The sequence below is a fragment of the Myodes glareolus genome, chromosome 3 (assembly GCF_982192425.1).
Source record: "Myodes glareolus chromosome 3, mMyoGla1.1, whole genome shotgun sequence".
NCBI lineage: Eukaryota > Metazoa > Chordata > Mammalia > Rodentia > Cricetidae > Myodes > Myodes glareolus.
The window spans coordinates 3,037,746-3,058,502 of NC_142028.1; the positions used below are offsets into that span (position 1 = coordinate 3,037,746).

General features: G+C 40.6%; 1 protein-coding gene across 17 annotated transcripts in view; it reads right to left on the minus strand.

The window, feature by feature from the left end:
- Positions 1 to 605: 605 nt before the first annotated feature.
- Resf1 (retroelement silencing factor 1) overlaps positions 606 to 20,757 on the minus strand; it is a 38,096-nt gene continuing 17,944 nt past the window's right edge. For 16 of the 17 annotated variants that reach the window (XM_087903932.1, XM_087903925.1, XM_087903933.1 and 13 more), the window contains 3 exons: positions 11,174 to 15,610; positions 9,581 to 9,664; positions 606 to 1,437 (listed from right to left, as the gene is read on the minus strand). In XM_087903932.1, coding sequence (XP_087760058.1) covers positions 1,280 to 1,437; positions 9,581 to 9,664; positions 11,174 to 15,554 — 4,623 coding nt within the window. In that variant the 5' untranslated portion in view covers positions 15,555 to 15,610 and the 3' untranslated portion in view covers positions 606 to 1,279. Of the gene's footprint in view, positions 1,438 to 6,791; positions 6,854 to 9,580; positions 9,665 to 11,173; positions 15,611 to 20,757 lie in introns of all 17 variants that reach the window. The other variant, XM_087903934.1, reaches the window with a different exon arrangement.

Below are 20,757 nucleotides of genomic sequence, written 5' to 3' on the forward strand. Positions count from 1 at the left end.
ACCCTAACTAAGACAAGTATATTGTGAAAATCTGACTTCATATAAATATACCTTTTCTTATGACTGGGGCAGGATCCTACCGCTAATTCTATTTTTGAATTAGCAGTAAACTTCCTGCCTCAGTCTTCCATTCACGGTGCTTTTTTTCTCATGGAAAAAAGTACAAAAGCGTTTTCAAATCATCGTGTGTTCCTTGATACTGCATAAAAAGTTGGTAAACATGCGTTTCCTACAAGATTGGTAGCAATATGGAAGCCGAATCTACAAGTAACTTTCTGCATAATTTTCTTAAAACCTTGTCTACCTTCCACGTTCGTGTTTCAATGTTCATGTACACAGCATCAGGGTCTACAAAAGGAACAGAACTGGGGTATAGCTAAGTGGCAGAGCACTTAGCACGCATGAGGTCTAGAATTCCGTTTCAACCACTGGGTGAGGAAAAACTTTTCTAAAAATAACCAACACTCTCCTAGAAGTAAACATTCTCTGTCCCCTGTAGCAAAAACCACTTAGACCCCCTGAGGTTGTGCCACCATGCCTAACTTGTCAAAATGTGTCTACAGAGTGGGAGTAAAGAAATGGAACCATGAAGATTTCAACTGCCATTCTTTAAAAAATAAATGTTTATTTCAAGTATGAAAAGTAATGTCAAGACATCTTCCAAAAACTCCATTCAGTTTAACAAAAGTATAAAACAAAACTTCTGAAAAAACCTTTACAATAAGGTACAAAATACTTAGGAATATACTTTGACATTCACAGTGGGCATTTTCTGAAAAATAAATTTGCTAATGTGCTTAGAAACAAAAATGTATTTACAACCCTAGTCAAAGTTTCAGCTAATGATTAGTTACTTCAGGATGACAGCATTTCATGTTCTTTTAAGTGGTTTTGTTTGTTTTTGAGAGGGTCTCTCATGTAGCCTAAACTGGCCTTAATGGACTATGCTGCTGAGGGCGACCAATTACTGATCTTCGTGTCTCCATCTGCCAAATACTACATCACAGGTGTGCACCACTGTGCCAATAAGACTTCAAACCGTAAACAAGGTTCAACAGCATAGATCACACACTTTGCAGTTCCTAGACAAATGCAATCTATTTCTTTGCCTGCCTACCAGCAGCTAAACCAACATTTTAGTCACACAATATCAATGAAAAACATAAGCTGTAACTGAACTCCTTGGCTGAGAAATCCAAATGTGAAAAGTCCTGAGTTATTTCCAGCAAGGGAGCCTGAAAAGAAAAAGTTAGAGAAACAAAACCACTACGTCCTGCAACTACTTCACTGGACTGCTTCCAAGGCTTCTGCTTCTCTTCTCCAGGTACATCTTTTTGTAGGTACGGAACATGACATCTGAGTCTTTTACTGGGTTTTGTAGTGTTTCAAATTCATCAGCACTGAAGCTTCTCTTAGGGAGTCTTGAAACAGCCCGATCTAAGAAAACAAAACTGATACTTAATGTTCAATATGACAAACATACAATGAAAAATGAGACAGAAAATGCACAGTGTAGGTTGTGGCAGGAAACTGAGCTAGATAGCTGAAATGACAATCATCACCTTGTAAGGCCCAGGTCCTACCCCTGCTCCTTGGGTAGTTTCTAGTCAGCTAGCTAAAACATTCTGTTTGTTCCTGTGCTCCCTCTGCCCTGCCTGGTGATTAGCTGTAGGGCACTGTTTACTCCATCTTTGGTGTCTTTATTTCCCACCTGCCTGGGGGGAAATCCTTGTGCAGCAGCTGAGGTATATAAGGATTTCCCCAAGGTTGAATAAATGGCATTCGGCTGATCTCCTTTCCAATGACCGAGGTCTCTTGTGTGTTCTTTCAATCTCCAGGCCCTTGCCTGACTCATGTACGGTACAGTGGCACGTGAACTGTACCGAGGGGGTAACAAAGAATCAGGTGTTAAAATTGGAGGCACCACTGGGATCATCAGGAACTACAGTTGGAGGCAGGACACATCAAAAGGAACTGCCCTGTGGGTAAAGTGGCAGTTAATCAGCCCAGGGGAAATCCAGGTGTTTGCCCAAAATGTCAAAAGGGGGCACGTTGGGCTAATGACTGTCACTCTAAGACCAACAGTCAAGGAAATCTCATCCCCATGTAGGGAAACGGGAGGAGGGGCCTGCGCTGGGCCCGCAAAACACAAGTGTATGGGGCCCTGAGCGGACCAGTTGTTCCCATCAGATTCATTCCTCAAAGAAACGCCTATCTACGACCTTGTCCTAGGCACCTCAGAAAGTGCAGGAGTAGACCTCTGTACCTCTGCCCAGGCAGTACTGACCCCACAAATGGGTGTGCAGGCATTTGGGGACTGGAGTATATGGACCTATTCCAGAAGGTTCAGTAGGTATAGTTTTGGGAAGTTCTGCACTTAAAGGAATTAAAATTTTACCAGGAACTATAGACTGTGATTATACTGGAGAAATTAAAATTATGATTGAAGCTGGGGTGGGAGTCCTGGTCATCCCTCAAGGAGCGAGAATAGCTCACCTAGTGCTTTTGCCCGTTTCATTCTACTAACCCATTCTTTACACAAGAACGAGGGGACAAGGAGTTTGGCTCCACAGGACTCCCTGGAGCTTTTTGGGTCTCTAGTTTAGAGAACCGCCCCACGCTTACATTAACAATCAATGGGAAAAGGTTCCAAGGCCTTCCAGATACAGGGGCTGATTCTTCTGTGATTGCTATAAAACACTGGCCTGCAGCCTGGCCTCTACAGCCAGCCTCCATGACATTACAGGGGGTAGGAATGCCCAGTTCTCCAGAGTGCAGTACTCAATATTTAGATTGGGAGAATGAAGAAGGCCATAAGGGCATTTATAAACCATTTGTCCTAAAACACCTTCCTCTCAATTTGTGGGGAAGAGATGTTTTGCAGGCTGTGGGAGCAGTTCTGACCACTGAATCTGTGCAGCACATGCTAACAAACCAGGGCTTTGTCCCTGGTCAGGGCTTGGGCAAAAATCTGCAGGGAAATGTGCAGATTTTAGCAGACAAGAAAATAATACAACAGTTACCTAGACAGCATGCAGGGTTAGGAAAATTTTCTTAGGGGACACTACAGAGCAGCCAGAAAGCATTCCCATAAAATGGAAAACTGAAAAACCTGTAAGAATAGAGCAATGGCCCCTGAGTAAGGAAAAATTACAGGCTGCTCAAACCTTGGTCCAGGAACAGCTATAGGCAGGATGTATAGTGCCATCCACTTCTCCCTGGAATACTCCTATCTTTGTTATTAAGAAAAAGTCTCGTAAATGGAGGCTGCTGCAAGATCTTCGAGCAGTAAATGACTGTATGGAAATTATGGGGACAACTCAACCTGGGTTGCCTCAGCCTGTGGGTATTCCTGCAGGATACCATCTTTTAGTTATTGACCTGAAGGACTGCTTTTTCACCATTCCTTTGCATCCAAAAGACTCTGATAAATTTGCTTTCAGTGTACCGTCTATTAATTTTAAAGAACCGTACAGGCACTACCAACGGGTAACATTAGCCCAGGGCACGGCCAATAGTCGCATCATTTGCCAGTTGTTTGTGGCTCGGGTTATTGCCCCAATAAGGCATAAATATTCTCAACTGTATATAATTCATTATATGGATGACATTCTATTAGCAGGACAGGACCCAGAGAAAGTCCTTGAGGCTTTTGTTCACTTGCAAGAATGCCTAGCACATGCTGGGTTGGTGATTGCTTCTGAAAAGTTACAACAACAGTTTCCATATCAATACTTGGGGCGTCAGCTGTTGCAGACAAGAGTAAAACCGCAGAAAGTGGATTAGAGAAACTACAAACTTGGAATGATTTTCAAAAATTGCTTGAAAACCTCAATTGGGTCCGGCCCAATCTGGGAATTCCTACTAATTTTTGACATTCTGCAGGTGAATCCAGACCCAACTTCCTTTCAGGAGTTGACACCTCAGGCAAGGGAATGTATTACTTTAATTGAAGAAAAGCTTGCCTCTGCTCATATTCATTATATTGATTAGAATCAGCCGCTGCTGTTGATAATCTTTCCCTCAACATAGTCTTACTGGAGTTTTTTGGCAGCAAGGACCCATCCTATGGGTACAAGAACATGTGTCACCTGTAACGTTGTTATCTTGTATCCATTAGCTGTGTTACATGTTCTTCAGAAAGGGTATAAACTTAGTTTACAAACCTTTGGAATGTTACCTGATAAGGTTATTACACCATATACCCAGGCAGAAATTACTTGGCTGCAAAATTTTGCTGAAGATTGGACCTTGTTTTTATGCACTAATCCCTGCAAGCTTGATAATCATTATCCTTCTGATAAGTTGCTCACCTTTTTCAAAAACCATCCGGTATGATTCCCTAAAGTTATTTCTTTGCAGCCTCTGGCAGGGGCAAGGAATGTTTACTGATGGGTCTTCCACCGGAAGAGCTGTGGTAGCCTCCCCTCCTGATTTTGATATTCAGCCTGTTAATGCTAAATCTGCTCAAGTGGCTGAATTGGTCGCTGTACAAATTGCCTTAAGAGAAATATGCTGATATTCCATTTAACCTTTTTACTGACAGTCAGTATATAAACAAAATTCTTGCATCTTTGAAACTGCAGTTTATATTGCCTCTGTTTCTCAAGTCCTGATACAGTTATTGGCTATTCAAACTTTGCTTTGGGCCCAATCTGTTCCCATTTACGTAGGACATTTGCGAGCTCACACTGACGTGCCCGGTCCCTTGAGTGAGGGGGATGCACTGACTGATCAGCTTACCCGCCAAATTTGTACAGTGAGTCAAGAAACTTATGAAGCTGCAGATAAAGCTCATAATGGTTTTCATCTCAATGCTGGGTCTTTAAGATTTCATTTTAAGATATCTCAAGAGCAAGCCACTGATATTGTTTAAAAAATGCTCTCTGTGTACAGAACTTTTAACTGTTCCCCATTTGGGAATTAATCCTCGTGGGCTTGCTACTAATCATTTATGGCAAATGGATGTTACCCATGTTCCTTCTTTTGGGCTCATGCAATATGTTTACAAAACCATGGATACATAGTCTCATCTTAATTTTGCCTCAGCTCATACAGGAGAAAAATTACGGGATGTTAGAAGTCACTGTCTCCAGGCTTTTGCCTACATGGAAGTTCCAAAAACTGTAAAAACTGATAATGGGCCAGCCTACATCAGCACTGGCTTTGCTAAATTTTGCTCTGAATTCTCTATTTCTCATTAAACAGGAATGCCCTATAATCCTCAAGGACACACTATAGTGGAACGAGTGCATTGTATGCTCAAAGCCTATTTGCATAAAACAAAAAAGGGGGAATATGGTTCCACCCCCAGAGACCATTTAACTTTTATTTTATACATTTTAAATTTTTTGAATGTTGACGCTCAATCTCATACCGCTGCTGACCGCATTAGCGGCCAGATTCTTCGAGGATGCCTCAAATCAAACGGAAGAATCTAGCAGACGGCACCTGGTATAGTCCAGATCCTGTACTGGTGTGAGGAGGGGGGCCATTTGTGTTCTCCCGCAGGATGCTGACAGTCCAATATGGGTACCTAAGTGTCTGGTGTGTGCTGTGGATTTCCTGTCCAGAAGCCTGAAGACAGGACAGAGATCAAATAGACACTGGCTTGTCAATTGAGACACTGGCTTGTCAACTGAAGAGTTGCTGGGATCCTGAGGAGCTGGCTGTGGTGGTCCGAGTGCCAAGGACTGTTCCTCTACCTATCAACCCATCCCATGATACGGCTGCTGGATTTTGCATTAGCCAGTCAGTTGCTTCTGCTAGCACAATGGATACCCTTTCAGGGAGGGTTGCAAATGCCTTAACCATTCAAATTGAGCCAAATTTACAAATGAATATTGCAGTTAATTTTTCATTTGGTTGAAGACCACAGTTAGGTTATATAGTAAAAGGCTGATTGCTGTTATTCACGGACTCTGGAGTGCAGAATTTACAAATTGGCTCTTGAGATTATTCTAGTTAACTAGACCAGGGTTCCTTCCACCAGCGCTGAGACCGTACTTAAAGAGTTCCAATTTAGGCAGACTTATTAAGGATTGAGCAGGCACAGTCTCCTTTAGGAGTGCTTATATGTGCTGGAGCATCATCTTCATGGTTTCATGGTGCCAGAGCCAAAGGCAAGCTCAGGTCAGTGTTGCCACATGGCAAGTCCTCTTAGCTATTGTCCCGGAAAATCTTTCAGAACAAAACTGGCTGAACTAGGTGATGTCCAATGATGGGAAAGGGTTTTGGGGGGCCAAACCTAAGACAGGAAATGTGTTTTGACCTGGATACTTTCCCATGACGGGTAAGGGGTATTGCCTGACATCCAATGCCACCTAAGATAGGCCTAGCCATATAATTTATATAAAAGGGGGACCTGTAGGGCCCAGGTCTACCCCTGTTCCTGGGGTTCATCTTGAGGACAGTTTCTAGTCAGCCAGCTAAAACATTCTGTTTGTTCCTGTGCTCCCTTTGCCCTGCCTGGTGATTAGCTGTAGGGCATTGTTTACTCCATCTTTGGTGTCTTTATTTCCCACCTGCCTGGGGGGAAATCCTTGTGCAGCAGCTGAGGTATATAAGGATTTCCCCAAGGTTGAATAAATGGCATTCGGCTGATCTCCTTTCCAATGACCGAGGTCTCTTGTGTGTTCTTTCAATCTCCAGGCCCTTGCCTGACTCATGTACGGTACAGTGGTGTGCGAACTGTACCGAGAGGGTAACACAAAATTGGGTGTTACACCTAAAATCAAAGCATTTTCAAGGTTCAGCTCAAGGCCAGTCTGAGTTTCACAGAAAGAGCTTACCTCAAAAACCAAAGGAAGAGATGGAAAGATGGTTCAGTGATGGCTGCCTTTAGTTTCAGCACCTGGGGGGCAGAGGCAGGTGGATCTCTGAGAAGAGACCAACTTCTACATAGAGTTCCAGGTCAGCCAAACCAACATACTGAGACCTTGTCTCGGGGTGGGGATGGGGCTGTAAGTGGGTGTGAAAGGCAAAAGCAAGACAAGTTTCAATCCCAGCACCTACGGGATGAAGGCTCACAAGTGCCTATAACTCAGGAAACCCAATGTCCTCTTCTAGACTCTGAGGGCACTGCACCTACATGCACATAACCCACTCCCAACATATACATACATAATTCAAAATAAAAACAGACAAATGGAGAAAATACAGAAAGTTATCCAGGTACATGATGTAATCCTACACTAAGGTGGAAATAGGGTGATCAGAAGTTCGAGGTCAGGATTAACTACAGGTTCATTCCAAGGTCAGCCTGGGTGACACGAGACACCATTTAAAAACAAAAAAGGCGACAAAGAGCCTGGCCAGTTCCAAACAGTGAATGGAAAAGGCAACAGTCTAGCCTGGCCATGGCAAATAACATCAGAAAAGCCTGTGCCTTCCCTTTTCATTTGACCCTTAGTGTGGTGTCCACAGGCCTTGTTTCCCCTGCTTTCAAACACTTACAGATGTTCTCTCTCACTTCAGGGGCCTCCCCCTCTTCACTACACCTACACTCTTGACCCTGCCTTTAGCCATTCCTCTAACAGGTTGGCACTGAGTGTCAAATCCAGAGCCTCGAGAATGCAGGGCAAGCACTCAACTTTTTGAGCTATGCCTTTTTTTTTTTCCTTGGTTTTTCAAGACAGGGTTTCTCTGTAACTTTGGAGCCCATCCTGGAACTAGCTCTGTACAGCTCTGTAGACCAGGTTGGCCTTGAACTCGCAGAGATCCGCCTGCCTCTGCCTCCCAAGTGCTGGGATTAAAGGCGTGCACCACCACTGCCTGGTGCTATGGCCATTTTTGATCTTTCTTTGAGATAGTACTTTGTTTTGTGGTCCAGTTCTCTATAATCCTCCTGCATCATCCCCTAAAGTTCTGGGATTATGAACATAAACTAGATAAGGCTAGCTAAGTTTTTTTCTTTTGTGCATTATCTCAATATTTCTATGACTCAATTTGTATTTGTTTGCCTATATATATATTTGAATCTCTACTCTCATCTTTGTCAAATTCCTCTTTTAAAAAATACAATTTTAAAAACTAAAAAAAAAAAATAGATGACTCAATGATTAAAAGAGCATATCACTCTTGTAGTAGATCCAAGATCTACTCCTAGCACCCATGTTGGTGACTCAAAACTGCTTATAACTCCAGTTCCAGAGGATCTCACACTGATGGCATTTATATGCACAGACCCAGAGACCTATACTTACACACTAATTAAAAATAATAAATCTTGCCAGGAGGTGGTGGTGCACACCTTTAATCCCAGCACTTAGGAGGCAGGCAGACCTCTGCAAGTTCGAGGCCAGCCTAGTATACAAAGCAAGTTCCAGGACAGGCTCCAAAGCTACAGAGAAACCCTGTCTCAAAACAACCACAAACAAATCTTTTGGCTAGGCATGACTGGCACACGCCTTTAATCCCAGCACTCAGAAGGCAGAGGCAGGTGGATCTCTATGAGTTCGAGCAAGTCGAGCCTAGTCTACAAAGAAAGTTTCATAAAAGCCAGGCCTACACAGAGAAACCCTGTCTCAAAAACACTAACAACAATAATAGTTAAGTTAAAAAAAAATTTAAAGATTCCATCACTGTCCTTAGTAAAATTGTTCCCAATTTCAAGACTCTGAAACTATCCTTGTCTCTTTATTGTTGTTGTTTTTTAGGGCTTTTCTGTGTAAGAACCCTACCTGTTCTGGAACTCACTTTGTAGAACAGGCTGATCTTGAACTCAAAGTACTGGGATCAAAGGAGCACACTAACACTCAGCTATCTTTGCCTTTGAATCTAAGTAAAAGTAAGACATAACTCCTCAGTCTGACTCTACAAAATACATTCATTTCACTATAAATTAAACAGATAGAGAGGATTCAGTTAATACAGTTCTTGCCTAGCATGCAGAGTCCTGGATTCTGTTCTTAGCAGCAGATAAACCTTCAGCATGTAAGGATAAGAAGAAAGAGGATCAGTAGTTCGCGGTGAGTACAAGGCGAGACTACCAGACAGCTGCTGAGCTGAAACGCCAAGTAAGTTACCAGGCAACTAGCCTTGTCCTTTTAAATACGTACTTCACTATCCTCAATGAACTTTGAAGAGATGGAACAGGTTCAAGTACCTAATATCTAGCAATGTACTAAGCCAGGCGACAAAAGGGAATCTCCTTCACTACCTTGTTAGGGAATTGAATGAATGAACCTGCAAATCACCAAATGGAAGCTGGCAGACATTATTGGAGGCCAATTCAGGGTGCCATAGATCTTAGTGAAGAGTTGTACAATATTCTTATTTAAAAGTCACGGGACACAATGTCAAAATTGAGGTCAGTCCAGATTTAGAAAATTTAATACTTTTGTCTGGCCCTACTCAGGGAAAAGATAAAAAAATTCCCATACCTAATTCAATATGATAGTATTATTTTTCTGTTAAAAAGGACCATCCTGACAAAGAAAACACGACTCGTTCTTACCTTCAGAAACAAACACCAAGTGAATAAAATAAATAAATAAATAAAATCATGCATTGTGAGAGTACATATAATTATATCCAAGTTATAGACAAAACAAAACAAAGGAAACAAATGGTGTTTTACCTTTTTCTTGACATGATTCAGGTATCTTTGTCCTTGCAGGGATACATTTTAACCAGTCTTCTTTTGTAGTTTTTATTCCTGAAACTGTTTAAATACTTGTTTTTAGATATATAATCTTTACTCCTCTGAAATAATGAAATAAAAGCATAATGAAATAAAAAACCCCACCCAAGGTCTTACATTGCAAAACCCTAAGAAAAATGTCTAAGAAATGATCCTTTGGTTTTAGTCTTGTTTTGAGAAAGGATCTCATTATGTAGTTCTGGTTGGCTTTGGAGCTTACTATGTAAACCAAACTGGCCACAAATTCAGAAATCCACCTGCCTCTGCTTCCCAAGTCTTGATATTGTGTGTGCCACCACATCGTGTTTTGAAATCAGTCATTTTAGACATTAAACAAAATTATTTCATATTCTGTACCTATTACCCCCCCCACACACATACACACACACAGAGAGAGAGAAAGAGAGAGAGAGAGAGAGAGAGAGAGAGAGGTTTATGTTGTATAGCTTCATCACCCCAAAAGATATAATCAGAAGAGAAAAAAAGAATCGAAGACAAAACTAAAACTTCAACTAAAATCCTACAGTTTTCCAATCTGAGTTTCACTGCACAGTATATTAGCTGTAATATTTACAACATCAAAACCTTCTCTTAAGACCACCACCATTCATCCACTTTTCATTTAATTCTGTACTTCATGGAGATGCTACCTATGACTCGTAACTGCTGTTCTGGCTTTGTTTAAGGTTTTTGAAATGATGTCTCAAAGCCAGGGTTGGCCTAAAACTCCCTGGATTCTTCTGCCTCCAGCATTCCACATGTACCATTCTGTCCATCACCATTCAGAATGTGTGACTAATTTGAGATTAATTTGTTCCAAGCAATTACAGCTTCTACAAGTCGTCTATTTCATAAGCAGATTAGGTATTACCATTTTAACTTTGGGGATAACATCTTCATCCTCAATTTCAAAGACTGCAACAAACTGATCCCTTACATTAACACTGTACACTACCACCTGATATTTGGAACAAAGTTTCACATAAAGGCTGTTTTGAAATTACCAATATAAAAAGAAACTAAAACCAAGACACTGGCTGTGACTGTGGTTCAGTGCTAGAGTGCTGGTGGTTTGACCACCAATACCACAAAATCAAAAACTTCATGAAACGAATGTACACTTGATACTTTTCAAACTTTTACCACAAGCAATGCTTTTCACAGTGTAGTTTCTTAGGGACTTAATAAAATACTTGTGCTCAGGAAATGTTAGTTTGGAAAATTTGCCAGTACTAACTTACTATAATTTAAAATAAAGGGCCACAAACACAAAACAAATGCTGCTCAATGAACACTGACCCACTGTCACCCGACTCTAACCCACACCACTCTCCCACTCCCAGGACTTCACCTCTATGGTGCCTCCCACATAAACCACTGGTTGGGCTCTTTTACAATTCTACTACTTAGAAGATGGAGACAAGAGGATTGAAGTTAAAAGGTCATCCTTGATAAAGTGATTTTTCGCCAGCCTGGACTGTGTAAAACTGTCTTCTCCCACCCCGCCCCCAACAAACGATTATACTGAACCTTGCACGGGTGCTTGCTCCTTCCCAGGTCCAGGCCTTGGATCATCTTGCATGTCAACAGAGCTTGTATTCTTCAATAAAACATCTGGACATAATTTAAATTCCAACATACTAGGCTTGTCTGTATCATCTTTTGCCATGAATGTAGATACCCCACTCTTCTCTTTACTAAGTTTCTTGGAGGCACTGTCCAATTTCGTGAGACAAATGCTTTCCCGTTCTGTGCATTTAAATGCAACTCGATTCAGATACTGTTTCCTTTGTTCCTTTACCTGGAGAGGTATCTCGCTGGACTTATTACTCATACTGTTCAATTTGGTTTTATCAATATGGGCCTTGTCCAGCTGCTTCCTGTCAAGTTTTCCACTGCTACTTCTTGACACATTGTACATCTTAGACTCCTCAGAATGGTGGAACTTGAGATTTTTGCCAAGGCTGGTAGAATTATGTTCTGGTTCTTTGGAGGACTCTACACTGACATCCTGCCCCTCAATTAACTTTCCGCAGCTGGGTGATGCAGACTGCTTACTGGACTTCATGTGTTCAGAGTCACACGGCACATTTTCTACACAGGTGTTTTTGGAGGCATTAATCCCCATATGTTTGTCTTTCTGCCGTTGTAAATATTCTTGCAACGTTATAACTCTAGTACTCTTAGAGGAGCTGCCCTTTGAGTCTGATGACTCAGAGTTTGGCACTGTCTTTTCTTTAACACTGACTCTTTCATTTGGTTCTGTCAGAGTACTGGCTCCACCATTTTTGGTCTGCTCTGGTTTTTCATATTTCTTCTTTTTTATTTCCACATCTGGGATAAGAATATGGTCTGTTTTTCTTTTCTCAAAATACTTCAGTCTGGAGGCACCTGCTTTGAATTTTAATTTTTTCTTTTCTGGTGACACTGACTGCACCAAAAAGTTATTCCTCCTGCATGGATCTTTATTTGGCAGAAGTTCTACATGCGTTTTTACTGAACCAGAGTCTTGGGATAAGTGTTTTTTCTGTATGTTTTCCTGAGAAGCTTGTTTAGAAAAGGTTGGCGTATTTTTATCAGAGTTGGAAGTTGTCACATGAAATATTTCTGAGGTTGTTCTTTTATTGCTTTTTAAGGGATTTAGTCTGTCACATTTAGATGAAGTATTTTTTATTTTTTGCTCCATTTTCAGTGAGCTATCCTGTTTTGTTTTAGATTTGTCTTTATCTTTCTTGTAACATTTCATTGAAGCATGATCCGTTAATTCCTTTTCCACCTTTGGTGAACTGCCGTCTTTTGTTTTGGATGTATTTATCTTTTCACCATGTATTTCAGAAAAATTGCCTTTGTCAGCTGGTTGGATCAGAGGACTTTTTGGGTTACTAGAAATAGGATTGATTTCAAAAATAGTGATTCCACTATTGCAGGACTGCTCTCCTTGTTTGCAGCCGTCGACCGCCAAAGAACATTGGTCTTTCTCTTTCTCTTTTATGGATCTGCAATGACACTGTGGCACACCTTCATAAACCATTGAGAGCCAACCCAAAGCACAGCAATGGATTTTGTCTTTCTCCACGTCCAACATTCCAGGATCATGACTTTCTTCTCTGGGGACCTGTGACTCACAAGGGGTCTTTACTTCTTCAACAACTTTTCTATTCTCAGGTACTGCCAATGTGTCTAAGTCACAGGGTTGATCTTCTTCAGGAAACAATTCTTTGATTTGTTCTGAGTTTAATATTGTAATTTTTATTTGGTCTGTGCTATCCACAGACATATTACCAGTTTTACGATCAGTTTGATTTTCTGAGACTTCATGTATCTTTTGTTGGCCCACGGAAACTTCATGTCTGGTAATGGTTTCAATGCCATAAGGGAACTCTTTCAGAAGTTCTGACAGCTGGTCATGTAGGTATGAGACAGGTTCATTTTCATCATTGACCTCATTTACTGCCGTTAGATTGTGACTTGACTTAGTGCTGACCATATTAGTTTCCTGATGAGGATACTGCTGAACAGCAGCTGGTGAACACACATCCTTAATTGTTCCTTTTACACCAGTATTCTCCTTATTGCTTTCCTCTAGAATTTCTTTGTTTGCTTCAACATACTCACTAGATGCTGGCTCTAAAGGCTGCAGCAGCAGCTCTGGCTGCTCAGAGACTTCATGAGGAACATCTGTACACTGCACACACTTATCTTTCTGAAAATCAAAGTCTTTATTTTCAGTGGTGTCATCTACTTGTTCTTCTTGTTGACTATTAATTACCTGCTGATTAGGTGAAGGTTTCTGGGGCTCATTTTTTACAGAGTTGAATATCTCTGCTATCTGGGAATTGTAAGATACATCACCTTCTGCAAGAGAACAAATACTTTCAATCTGTAACATGGGTCCACTCACAATGGTGCTGTCCTTAGGGTTAGGCAAAGTTTCAGTGCCTAGGGTAGAGTGTTTTCCCAGGTTGCTATCAGCTCTGTCTAGATCACCCTGTGTTGGTTTGTGCTGCTTTTCCTTGAGTATAGGCAGGGAAAGCTCAGCTGATACAGTAGTATTTGTTACTCCTCCCATAGCATCAAAGGGCAAAGCAACAGTTACTGTTGTATTTTCTGCTTGCTGATCTTGTAAGCTACAAACACTGCCTTCTTTAACAACTGGATACACAGTTTCAGGCACTTCAGGTGCTAACTCTTTCCCAGACACCGTTTTGATATTCGAAAGAATTAAGGGTGAAACAACAGCAACCTGAAGCTCTGTTCCTTTTCCAACAGTTACATCTGAAGACTCGTAACTTTGTGTGAGAACCGACAAGACTGTTTGTGATGAACTGGACATTTTCTGAGAACTTCTAACACCTGAACAAAAATTCGTAACATGAACTTCATTTGTGGGATTTGAACTGCCAACGGCTGTTGTACTGGTTCTTGATGCATTACACTGTTTTTCTTCTAAAGGTTTTGGAACACTTTCTCCTGTGTTTTTTGGAGGCGGGTTTTTCCAAAGAGAAAGACATGTTGCTAGCAATTCCATTGAGTAGGGACTGCTACGTTTAGCAGACATTTCTTTTGTTGAAAATTCAGAATGCTGAGTTGGTTCAGTGTAATTAGTATTAGCTGTTTTACTACAACCAGCTGCCATCAAAAGATCTTTATTGATTTTAATTTTTCTTGCAAGTTCTGAAAACTTCTTTTTGATTTCTACTAGTGATTTAATATCCCTCACCAGTTTTTCTTTTGTAGCATTTGTGTCTAGTACCTGATTGGTACTTGGATTACAGGGATACTTTCTTTCCTCTTGATTATTTTGAACAAGAGTCTGAACAGCATCCCCAGAAGAGCTAGCAGAGTCACTGAAAGATTGTTTTGTATTTATTTTCAACTCACAGAACTTTCCAATAGTGCTGGGATTTTCACTAGTGTTCTGCCACTGCTGTGGAAAGCCTTTGTAAGTATCTTTCCTTTTTTCAGATGAGTGCATTTCCGAACTCTGAGGAATTTCCACAGACAAGTGTCTAGAAACAGGCTGAGAATTTTGCATGTTTTGGCTTCCATATCTACAGCTGTAAGATGGGGTAGGAAGTCTTTTGCTGGTTTCTACAGCATGCTGAAATGACACAGGTACAGGATGTTTTGACTGTAAGGTCTGTGTAGAGGATGCAAGTTGATTATTTTTAACTTGTAATGACGTAGATGACACAAAGTTTTGTTTCTGAACAGAAGGGTCTTGCACAAAGTTCTGTGGTAAATAAGGATATTGCTTTGGAGGTGGCCTGTAATCTGGATAAGTAGGTTCACTGGATGTGCACTGTGTCCAGCCAACAAGCTGATCTGGTATCGAGTGGTTAAGTCCCTGATTTCCTTGATAATTTCCTTGGTAATTTATAGGAACTCTTACAGAATTTGAAGGAGTCATCTGTAGTTGCATAGAGTAGCTATCGGATGTGACAAGCTGACTCTGTGGTGCATGCATATAAGGCATATTAGTTCCTCCATCAGGTTTATGGGATATGGTTGCCTCTGTATGAGAAGGTATAAAATTCCTCATTGCTGAGTTCATCCAGACATTTTGTACAACTCCTGAAGACACTGTTTGCAAATTGTGGTTTAGTTGTTGGGTTCCTTTAACATTTGTACTTGTGACTCTTTCTACTGAAGTCTGTGAGGCCACAATTGTCCTACTATGCATATTAGAAACAGAGATCTGAGGAGTTACGTAACTCCTGACGTTCAGAAGTGGCTGGGAAACTGAATTTGAATTAGTGGGATACATGCATGGTTCTTGGTTTTGTGGGAGGCAGCTGAAAGAACTTTGAGAAGTTGTGGAAGGCAGTAAAAACTGCTGCAAAACAGACGACTGACTTTTAGGATATGGTGGGTTTTGGGCAGCATTCTCTGGCTTTGCATTCCAATTCATATTTGATCTGGCTTAGTAGTAGTACTGTATAGTCTGTGGTTTTGAATGTCACAATTCTGCAAGAAAAACAAATAAAGATCTTTTATTAAAAACTTTTCTCCCTATCTCCTGACTTTTTTGAGAGATAGACTTTCTGGCCTAGAACTCTGTTTGTAGGCCAGATTGCCAGATTGGTTTCAAACATGTGGTAATCACTCAGCTTAGACAAAATTTCAAAAAACAATAGAAGCAAATTATGTCTATGGTAACTACAAAAGGACCTTATGCTAATAAATCGTACACAGAGAGGAGCAATAATGGAAGCTGCAACAATAATTTAGCCAATTGTCAAGATCAATGAAATGTGTAACAATTCATTCCACTCAAAGCAGCTGTTACCTGTTAAATTAAAGTGGCATCTTATTGCTTTTATTTATTATTTTTGAGGTAGGAATGTGGACTTACAGAGACTCAATGATGCTAAACATTCACTCGACTCCTAACGATAGATAGATAGATAGATAGATAGATAGATAGATGACAAATAGATAGATAGATAGATAGATAGATGACAGATAGATAGATAGATAGATAGATAGATAGATAGATAGATAGATAGATAGATAGATAGAGTAGGACAATGGTCTGTATTCTGACAATTACATTTTAAGTAAATGCTGATAGGCAGGAAGTATAGGAAGGAACAAGACAGGAAGTAGAGGCGGGTCAAGGAGAACAGGAGAATTCTGGGAAGAAGGAAATCCTTGTCTGCAGTCCTGACCCAGTCATGGAGCAAGCAAGATGTGACTGCCTCGTCGGAAAAGGTACCAAGCCACGTGGCTAACACAGACAAGAATAATGGGCTAATATAAATTACAAGTATTAATAAGAAGCCTGAGCTAATGAGCCAATCAGTTTACAGTTAATATAGACCCTCTGTGTGCTTTCTTGGGACTAAATGGCTGAGGGACCTGGTGGGACAGAAACCCCGACGATAGATAGATATAGAGATAGATATAGAGATAGAGATAGATATAGATATAGATAGACAGATAGACAGATAGACAGAGCCACAGTCTGTTCATACTTATTGATACTTACTTTATTCTAAGTTATCTATGTTAGTTGTAAAGCAAAGCTTACCAGGGAAAAAAGTTCTTACTGTATATTCCCAACACATAATTCTATTGAAGTACACAATAGCATCTTGTCTTTTCACAAAATTTCTAAGCATAAACATTCATTCATAAAGTTTCACTCTACCCACAACTATTCAAGAGACTGTGAAATATCTGGACAAAGAGAGACCCTATCTGAAAAGTAAAACAAAATCTAAAACATCTTTTAAGACAAATGCAATTGTAACAAACACAATATACTGTTATTTCACTAAAAATGTATCTACCTACATAGCATTCAAATTTATGGCTATGTCACTTGTGATGTACCAAGAAATATATCTGAGCCAGGCCCAGATACACATCTATAATCCCAGAACTCAAAAAACTGAAGCAAGAAGACATCAAGTTCAAGTTCTAGCTAGGCTACAGAGTGAGTTCAAAGCCCAACTGGGCAGTTTCAGTGAATCTCATGTCACAACAAAGAGCTAAACCGTAAGGATCCCGATGGTCGACAGCTCCTGTCTCAAGCACAAACCGTGACTGAGCAGCTACATGAGAGCTACAGGCATGAGATAATGTCTAAGTCTAAAGAAGAAGAATGTCCTCCAGCACACAGAAGACCACAAACAGAGAAGTGTGAAAGAGGAACTCAGAGAATGGGACAAAGGCAACTTGCATTCAATTCTATCTTTAGTAAGTAGATACTGCTATAGAAACAGCTGTGGAAAAATAAAACTTATTCATTCTTGAAATGAAGCCAGAGTCTTAGTCCTATGTCTCTGTATACCACTGCCCTCCTTTCTAGGACCCTGGTTGTCTATGTCTATGTCATAAAAAGAAAAAGAAAAAAATATTATTTGACCTTTGTTCCTTGTACAAAACAACAGTACATAATTTGTAGTTCCTTGAATGACAGGAGCATCTTTTACTTTCTTTTGTTCACACTGAGTGCACACTACTGAGATAAGGGGAAGAACTCAGTGCAGTCTCAGGAAGCACTCAGCTCCAGTAGCACAGAACATTCAACCCCACCCATAGCTTTAAAGAGCAGGAAGAACCAGATTTAACACTGAAAATGACAGTATTGAGAGTTGATACAAGGTAGTGCTCAGAGTACTCTACCTAGAGATGGAAACTCCACCCACCCCTTTAAAAAAGCTGACCCTATCCATCACATCCTTAGGGTTTTATTTTGTATACCAAGAAGGGACTGCTACAAGCTACCCCTTAAATTTGTAATCAGTTGCAAGAAGTGCTGGGATGGTCTTGTGAAACTGAGTCCTTTAACTAGAATTTGATGATACAGGACTGAATGGGAGAACAAGATACCCAGAAGGCATGTGCACAAAACTAGAAGGTAAGTGGGTAGGGAGAAAAGTCCCTGCTGCCACAAGTGTTGTTTGAATGTAGAAATAAAGTGTTAAAATCAGGTGGGTTATGGGGAAGACACACTAGAGTTGCTGGCACACCAAAATACTTTGCAAGGAACAGGTGGCCATGGAGATAAACTGTGGGAGAAGTTTAATTCTGGACCACCACGCTGCAGAGATGATAACAGTGGCTGAGCATGGCACTACGTCCTTCAGTATAGTACAAAATGTACCAGTATCTTACTACAGTGCCAGTTCTGGACAGAGGTCCCCAAATCCTTATTTAACCTTAAAACTTGTAGTGATCCTCCTGCATCTCTACTTCAAGTGCTATAATTACAAAACATGTTCAACCATGACCAACTAAAAATATAGCTATACAAGTTGGTAACCCCATTTTGGAGGTGGGAGGGTGAAGACCATTGGATCTGGGAATTCTATGGTCAGCTAACCTATCTGAAATGGCCATGCCTGGCTTTTACGTGGGTGCTGGGGATTTAAACTCAGATCCTCTTGTTTATATCGCAAGCAATCTAACACACTATATATTTCAGACTTCCTCTTACTTTCTGCCCTTCACAGTTTGTAGGGGCCACTCTGCTGTGGAAATGACTTTTGAGTTTGCAGGAGAGTAACAGTACGATTTATCTTGCTGCATCTGACTTATTTTCTTGAAGATAACCTCCTGTTCCATATGTGCTAATAAAAGAATTACCTTTTCTTATAGCTAAACAATATTCCATTGTGTACATATCCTATATATTCCTTTTTGTTTTGATTTATAAAAAAAACTATCTTCTCATTTTACATGCCAAATCTCCCCTTCCTCACGCTCCTCCCTATATTCTATATATTCCTATCTACTCATCATTGAACTTCTTGGTTTATTTTTTTTAATGTTCAAAACAGGGTTTCTCTGTGTTAATTAACATTCCTAGCTATCCTGGAACTAGCTCTTGTAGACCAGGCTGGCCTGGAACTCAGAGATCCGCCTGCTTCTGCCTCCTGAATGCTGGGATTAAAGCGTGCGCTGCCACCATCTTGCTAAAAGATGACATTCTTATATCTAGCTGTTGGGAATTTTCTTACAAACATTCTTCCTATAACTGGCTATAATAAGCAAAACTTAAATTTAATCTCTATACAGACAGTATTCCTTATTTATTTGTGGTTTTGCTTTTGATGATTTAAAGATATTTAATAGAAAACTCTAAAAGTAAACAAGACTTTTGTGTGTAAGTATGCACTGTTCTGAGTAGCATCGCATGATGAAAGTTCATATCACAGCCCCCCCCAGGACATTATTCCCCTTGTCAGGTGGATACATGTACCTACTATCAAAACACTCACCGGCTACTCCTGCTATCCTGGTTATCTAGGACTGTAATGAAGGTGTGTTTATTTAGTAATGATGGCAATTCAAACATGCCCCCCCCCCAAAAAAGCTGTGAACCATGCCTGTAAGTAGGAAGGTAACTTTTCTGTATATATAAGAAAAATCATTAGAGCGGTACTTAGCTCAGGGACATGAAGGCTGCAATATGTAGCCCAGCTGCATGAAGCCCTTGTTCTATCCCCAACACCATGTAATTTAGGCATAATGGCACAAAGCAGTAATCCCAGTAGAAGGCCCAAAGAATCAAAAGTCCAAAGCTTTCCTTCCCTATTTGTCAAGCTTGAGGCCAGCCTTGGAAACATTAAGAGCCTATTTCCAAAACAAAATCAAAACAAACAAAATGCGCACCTATACCCAGGTACAATACTTGGGAGTTGAAAGGCTGAAAAAGAGCACCACTTAAAACTCCGTGTTGAGACCAGCCTGGGCAATACAGTGACACTACACAGAAAAAAAAACAAACTTACAACTGAGAAGTGGACAAAATCTACCATTTAGTTTTCCGTGGAGACTGTATCTTATATGGTATTACTACTATTAGTGTTTCCTACGAAAAAATGTGAGAAGATGCTTACAAGAAGGGGAGAGCATAGGAAGTTAATGTAGGACTCCCGGCTAGGGTGTTTTCCTTTCGGGGACCACGATGCCCAAGAACCAAGACTAGTCCACACTGGATACAAAAGCAAGAGGTAGTTTATTCACACAGGCGCCTGGGATGCAACAGCCTTCGGGTGACTGCGCGTGCCAGGCTGAATTTCGGGGCTGGTTATATAGCAAGAAGCGTGTTTACAGAAGCGGATGCATTCTCAGTGGTTATTTCAGATAAAACGATGGGGTCAGGTCAGGGAAATATATTTCAGATAAGAGATGGGGTCAGGTTAGGGTCAGGTCAGGGAAATATATTGTTACAGGGTTGTTCCTTCTACCAGCAGTAAGACTAAAGTCATTTAGTCTAAATTGGATTGAGTCTAGAAAGAATAAATTCCTTTAATCTAAATTTGGATTAAAGTCTAAGTATTTGGTCTTCCCAGTGGATCTGAATGCCACAACATTATCACAGCAACAGGAAGAAAACTAGGAAGGTATTACTAACAGTCACGCAAAGGGCATAAAAGTTCTAACTGTAGACCCTCATCCCTTATTCTCAAAGGAATGAGAAGGAATTTCCTAGCAGAGTGTTTTAAAAATCAAAAAACCTCAAACTAGCTTCATGTTCCCAGAAACGATAGTGGCCCCCTCTAAAGTGACCTTGCTCTAAAGATAAAACAAGCTGACAAAACAGGATGAGAAAGAGCAAAGACCTCCCACCTGTGCTAAACCCCCAACTGCCCTGAAGG